The sequence below is a fragment of the Sus scrofa genome, chromosome X (assembly GCF_000003025.6).
Source record: "Sus scrofa isolate TJ Tabasco breed Duroc chromosome X, Sscrofa11.1, whole genome shotgun sequence".
Classification (NCBI taxonomy): domain Eukaryota; kingdom Metazoa; phylum Chordata; class Mammalia; order Artiodactyla; family Suidae; genus Sus; species Sus scrofa.
In genome coordinates, this window is record NC_010461.5 from 3870595 (window position 1) to 3876594 (window position 6000).

The following is a 6000-nucleotide window of genomic DNA, read 5'->3' on the forward strand; positions in this document are numbered from 1 at the left end:
TCTGAATGTCGGCCAACTCCTGTGCACAGGTGGAAGGAGCCTACACGTCACCCAGCAAGGTGACATCAAACCTGAGTGTGTGCCATTAGGTCCCGGGCAGGGAAGAGATAGAAAGTACCAGAGCGTTGCCCCCATCCACAGGGAGACCCCACCCAGACAACAAGAGGGAGGCTCTCATTGATCCAAGGGCAGACAAGACCAGCTCCCAAGGCACCTGCGACCATCCTCTGTCCTGCTCTACCTTCCTGAGAAAGCGCCAGGACTCTTGGGGAATGTCTGGACTGGGTCACATAGGAGACAAGAAGCAATGGACACGGAAAAGCTCATCGTCCCCACTTTTAAACCTCATACGTGTCACGAGGGATCAAATCAAATCAACGCAGGCTCCTCCGAAAATTAATCTAGGCCATGTGTGCTGTTACCACACAGGAAAATTCTATTTCTGTCATCAGCTTTGTGCGTGTTCCAGGGTCTAAAGCAGTCTAGCCTAGGAGTTCCTGCTTGGTGCAACGGGACTGGCAGTGCCTCTGCAACGCCAGGACGCAGGTTCCATCCCTGGCCCTGCACGGTGGGTCAAAGGATCTGGCGTTGCTGCAGCTGCAGCATAGGTTGCAACCGTGGCTTGGATCTGATCCCTGGCATGGGAAATCCATGTGCCATGGGGTGGCAAGAAAAGAGAAGGCACGAGGAGCAGAGGGGAGGGAGGAAGGGAGGAAGGAAGGGGAGGAAAGAAGCCTAGATGAGGTGAACAAGAGCCTGACAGGGTGGGAGGGGAATTCTGACACAGGCTGGGCAGGGCTGTGAACTGGTTTAGTCAACTGGTGACTCCCTGAAGTCCAAGAGTACCACACAGGTCCTAACTCCCTCTGCCCAGAGCTTATGGTGTACCCAGGGCCCCGTGCAGATGGAGAAACAGGCACTTGTGAACAGTCTCACACAGAACTACTTGACAAGTAGGAAGCTATGGAGATGAACAGGTATATAGGACAGGACATCAAGAAGATGTGGTAGGAGTTCCCATCGTGGCGCAGTGGTTAATGAATCTGCCTAGGAACCATGAGGTTGCGGGTTCCATCGCTGGCCTTGCTCAGAGGGTTAAGGATCTGGCGTTGCCGTGAGCTCTGGTGTAGGTCGCAAATGCGGCTTGGATCCCGCGTTGCTACAGCTCTGGTGTAGGCCAGTGGCCATGGCTCCGATTAGACCCCCTAGCCTGGGAATTTCCATATGCCACAGATGCGGCCCTAGAAAAAGGCAAAAAAAAAAAGAAAAAAAAAAGATGTGGTATATATACACAATGGATTACCACTCAGCTGTGAAAAAGAATGAAATCATGCCATCTGCAGCAACAGGGATGGAACTAAGACTCTCATACTAAGCAAAGTAAGTCAGAAAGAGAAAGACAAATACCATACGATATCACTTACATCTGGAATCAAATATACAACTCAAATGGTCCTACCTCCACAGAAAAGGAACACACGGCCTTGGAGAACAGACCTGTGGTTGCCAAGGCGGAGGGGGGGGTGAGTGGGATGGACTGGGAATATGGGGTTGATAGATGCAAACTACTGCATTCGGCGTGGATAAGCCATGAGATCCTGCTGTGTAGCACAGGGAACTCTATCTAGTCACTTGCGATGGAACATGATGGAGGATGATGTGAGAAAAAGAATGTGTGTGTGTGTGTGTGTGTGTGTGTGTGTGGAGACTGGGTCACCCTGCTGTACAGTAGAAATTGACAGAACACTGTAAACCAGAGTTCCTGTCGTGGCTCAAGGTTTAAGGAATCTGACTAGCATCCACGAGGATGCAGGTTCGATCGCTGGCCTTGCTTAGTGGGTTAAGGATCCAACGTTGCCGTGAGCCATGGTGTAGGCTGGCAGCTACAGCTACAGTTCTGATTCAACCCCAACCTGGGACCCTCCATATGCCATGGGAGTGGCCCTAAAAAGCAAAACAAAAAAAAAAAAAAAAGAAAGTAAAAACACCATAATCCAACTATAATGGAAAAAATAAAAATCATTAAAAAAAAAAAAAAAAGGGACGCGCATTCCTCTATAAGAAGGTGAGACAGAAGCCAGGTGTCACCCGTTAAAACCCCGCCATCTGTGTGCCTGTGTGGAGACAAGGGAAATGAGAATCAACATGCCAACACTGGTGTTCCCCTCACAGAGCTATCGTCTCAGAATTTTTCTGATTCTTTAAGAATTTGAAAATAAGCTTCTTACTTGTGTGGGCTGATATTTTAAGGATTTAATGAGTGTATCAGACTCCCAGAAAACATATTTTATGTATACCCCATTTTCTATTTACCAGAATTCCTCATTCTGAATATTTTCAACATCCACCCTCCACCTGGCCCCATTATCAACAGCAGACAGCAATGAGTTGCTTACTTGGCTTGTCCAACATGGCAGGCTTGGCCAAATGGGGCTACTAAACCCCTAAAACGTGGCTAGTTCAAGCGGAGGTGCGCTCTAAGTGTCAATAACAGATTTCAAAGGTTAGGTGACAAAAACGAATGCAAATCTCAACAATTTTTCTATTGATGATGTGTTGACGAACAATATTTTGGATGCTGTTGGGCTAGAAAACCGGCACCATTCAATTCCATTCCCTCTGTGTCTTTTTGCTTTTCTAATGTGCTACAAGAAAACTGTACATGGTCCGACCTCTATCTGACTGCACGGCTCTGAGCCACCAACTGTGCTGTCTCTTAGAGGAAACGGTCTTACCTCTTCTGCTCCTAACTTCCGTTATTTCAGGGACTAGATAATCCTCCCTACTGAAGAGCGGAGATACTGCTTAATGCTTATCTTCTTCTTCCTTCACATTCTTAGCCTTGTTCATCAATCATCTCAGTCCTCTATTCCTGTCTCGAAAACGGCATACCTAGCTCATACCTGCGTCAACAAAAGCAGAATTCCAAAGAGTCTTTTCTGGTTGAAAGGATAACAGCATCGAACACTTCGAAAGCACTAGAAAGTACTCTGGGGCTCCTGGGAACATTTCTGCACAAAAGTCTCCACTGACTTCCTCGTTCTCCTCTGTCAAACAAGCTTCACCCTTCCACGAGAACGCCCCACGAAACTCTGGTTTGTTTCACTTCCACGAGAATGCCAGTGGTGGGACTACACTAAGGAGTAGATGTCCTGGGGAAAAGCAGTCAAAATTCTGAAAGGCAGGCCGACCAAAAGAGAACTCATTATGAACTGAGGGTGTACTGTTATGCCAATGACAGACGCCCTGAAGCCAGAACTTATGAACTAGAGCAGGTATCATGAGGTAGATTAGGTCAGGTAAAGTCATACATTTTGGAAAGCGGCCCTGGAATGCCAGATAGTTTGCAAAACAATCACATGAGCAAAGGGGGATTTCTGATAAAGTTCTGCAAAGTCTTACCACTTCCAAGAGTCAGGACAAAAAGAGGGGAAAAGAGCCATGTCCTATCTTTTCCCTTCACAGGCCACGCATTTTTTGTTTCTCTGACTGGTTCAGAAGATGGGGTAACAGCCAGATCCATGTGTGATAAACCATGACGCCTGCCTGAACTAGCAAAAGGAGGAGAGAGAGCCAAGCTGATAACAGCCCCTGCAGGTCCAGGCAGTCACATTCATGGCTCCAGGGAACGAGGAAGGGTGACTCTCCAGGGGAAGGAGGCAACAAGCTCGTGCAGAAGTTTAATAAATTCCATTTTAATGAGACATCTCAGTTTGCATTAAAATTCATGAGACACGCACATGTTCTCTGGATCTTTCATTAGTGGGTAAGGAATTTATTTGACAATCTAACTTGACCACCTGAGCAGGAAAGCTCATGCCTACCAACTATACTTAGGAATCCCTAAGCTCTTTGAAATTGAGTCATTTCGGATGTAGTAGCTGCATACACTGTTCCATCCAATTAATAACCTCCACGGGAGTTTATTTGGCCCCCCTAGGAATTCATTCAAGTATATCTCTGGGTCCATAAAAAGAAGAGGCTTTTGTGTGTGTGTGTCTTTAAAAAAAAAAAAATCAGTCTCATTACTAGGGAGCCACTAAGCACTATGATCATGGAGACAAGGTCACAACCACCCTGTTAGATGAGCATAACATCACTTATACGTAGGATGGGATGGAGCTGGAATCATTTCTCAGCTGTTCCTCATTAGCTGTGCAACCCTGGGCAAATAACTTTACCTCTCTGAGTTCCGGCCAGTTTTGTTTTTAATTAGTCAAGGCAAATATTTCCTCCCACTAGGCAGAATTTTGCGAGATGAAGCACTAACTTAGGCACACCTCCATCAGGTCAGCCGTCCACACCAGGCACGCAGGCATTTTTTACAGTCCTTTGAAACCTTCCAGAGACTATGAGGTCAGAAGACGTTTCCTAACAGTATAACACTTTAGAGCGTTATAAAACAAATGTCTGGGCTGTAGGCAACGCTCAGGGCACTTTTCTCTTGAGTTATAAACACAAAATTTTCTTTGAATTCTAGTGGAATTCGTCTAGGTTGGTCAAGCTCATGCCTACCATCATGGACCATAAGAGTGTTCAGCGCACACCGGACTGTTAGCCGCTCAAATCCATGGCATGCTGTGCATCTCAAACTTTCCGGCACTTGGGCGAAAATGCAAATTCTGATAGGGCAGCTGTCGGGTGGGGACCCGGGCTCTGCCCACTGCAAAGCGATTCCCAGGTGATGTCCCAGGACCAGCCAGCCCGCTTAGCAGGGCTCCTCCACCACCTCTGCACCAGATATTTGGGTTCGGACCATTGCCAGTGACGGCGTGGGGCGGTCCTGTGCACTGAGGGAGGTTCAGCAGCATCCCCGGTCGCTACCCTCCGGATGCCAGTAACTCGTACCCTCTAGCCAGGTCACCCCAAACGCCTCCGGACGTTGGCAGATGCCCCCAAATCGGCGGGTGGAGGACCATGCCCTGTAGGATGCTACGTGCAAGGTGCGTGCACCTCGGGGCAGGCCGGCGCCCAGGGTACAGACGGGGAAACTGAGGCCCGGCTGCGCGCGCAGTGTCCGCGACCCCCCGAAGCCGGAGGGAAAGCTCCCGTCCGCGCGGTGGTCCCCGAGCACCGAGCGCCGCCCCCACGCATTCCGTCCCCCACGCGCGGCGCGGCCGCCGGAAGTAAGTGCCTCGGGCACCGTCGACGCCGCAGACCCGCGCGCGGGAGGCCTGGCGTGGCCACGGCGCTCCCGCCGCTGGCCCGGGGGTCCCGCACACGGCCCCGTCGCGGCCCCCGGCCCTGAGGGTCTGCTCCCCCCGCCCGCGCCTTCCCCGGACAGCCCTCGCGGGAAGCGGCCGCAGGCTACCCACCCAGCAGGAGGCCGTCCATGTCAAAGAGCAGGTGGGTGACGGGACGTGGAGGGGCCACGGGCGCCGCCATTGTGCCGCCGTCTCAGCCAGGTGGGGGCGGGGGAGGAGACGCGCGCGCCGGCCCGCGCACGCGCGCTCCGGGCCTCGCCGCGCACCTCGAACCGTTCTGCGCACGCTTGGCCCCGGGCGTCCGTGCACTCGCGCCCCCAGCCGCTCCCGCGCACGCGCGTTCTGGGCAGCCCAGCGCGCCCCGAGCCGCTCTGCGCACGCGCGCCGGGAGCCGCCTCGCGCGGCCCCTCAAAAATCGCGCGCCTTGAGCTGCAGCCTCCCTGCGCATGCGCACCTCTGACCTCCTCTTGCGCCCCGGGAATGCGCGCCCGGAGCCGCTCTCCCGCCCGGGCGCCCTGGATCTCGCCGGGGTGTCCGGCGCACGCGCGCCTGGGACAGTCCGCTCTGCTGTCGTCTCTGGGCTGAGACGTAGCACCGGCGCGCGGGACAGATTTGCCCGCATCCACCCCCATTCACTTCGCAGCTGTCAGCAGGCTGGGATGCTTGGTCCAGGGGCTGAGCAGAGCCGAGTTCCTAGTCTGCAGGCAAATGCATAGCTTAAATTTGAAAAGGAGTGAGGAGGGAGAGCGAGGAGACACGACGATGCCTGGGGTTGTTGGGATGAGGGGTGCAAAGA

The 6000-nt window shown here is 52.3% G+C and overlaps 1 protein-coding gene across 3 annotated transcripts in view; it reads right to left on the reverse strand.

Annotated features, from left to right (window-relative positions):
- PUDP (pseudouridine 5'-phosphatase) overlaps positions 1-5548 on the reverse strand; it is a 298656-nt gene extending 293108 nt beyond the window's left edge. For 2 of the 3 annotated variants that reach the window (XR_002340816.1, XM_021080519.1), the window contains exon 1: positions 5316-5548. Coding sequence is in view for 2 of the 3 variants with exons in the window: in XM_021080519.1 (XP_020936178.1) it covers positions 5316-5385 (70 nt within the window). In the remaining variant the exon portion in view is untranslated. The remainder of the gene's footprint in view (positions 1-5315) is intronic. The other variant, XM_021080520.1, reaches the window with a different exon arrangement.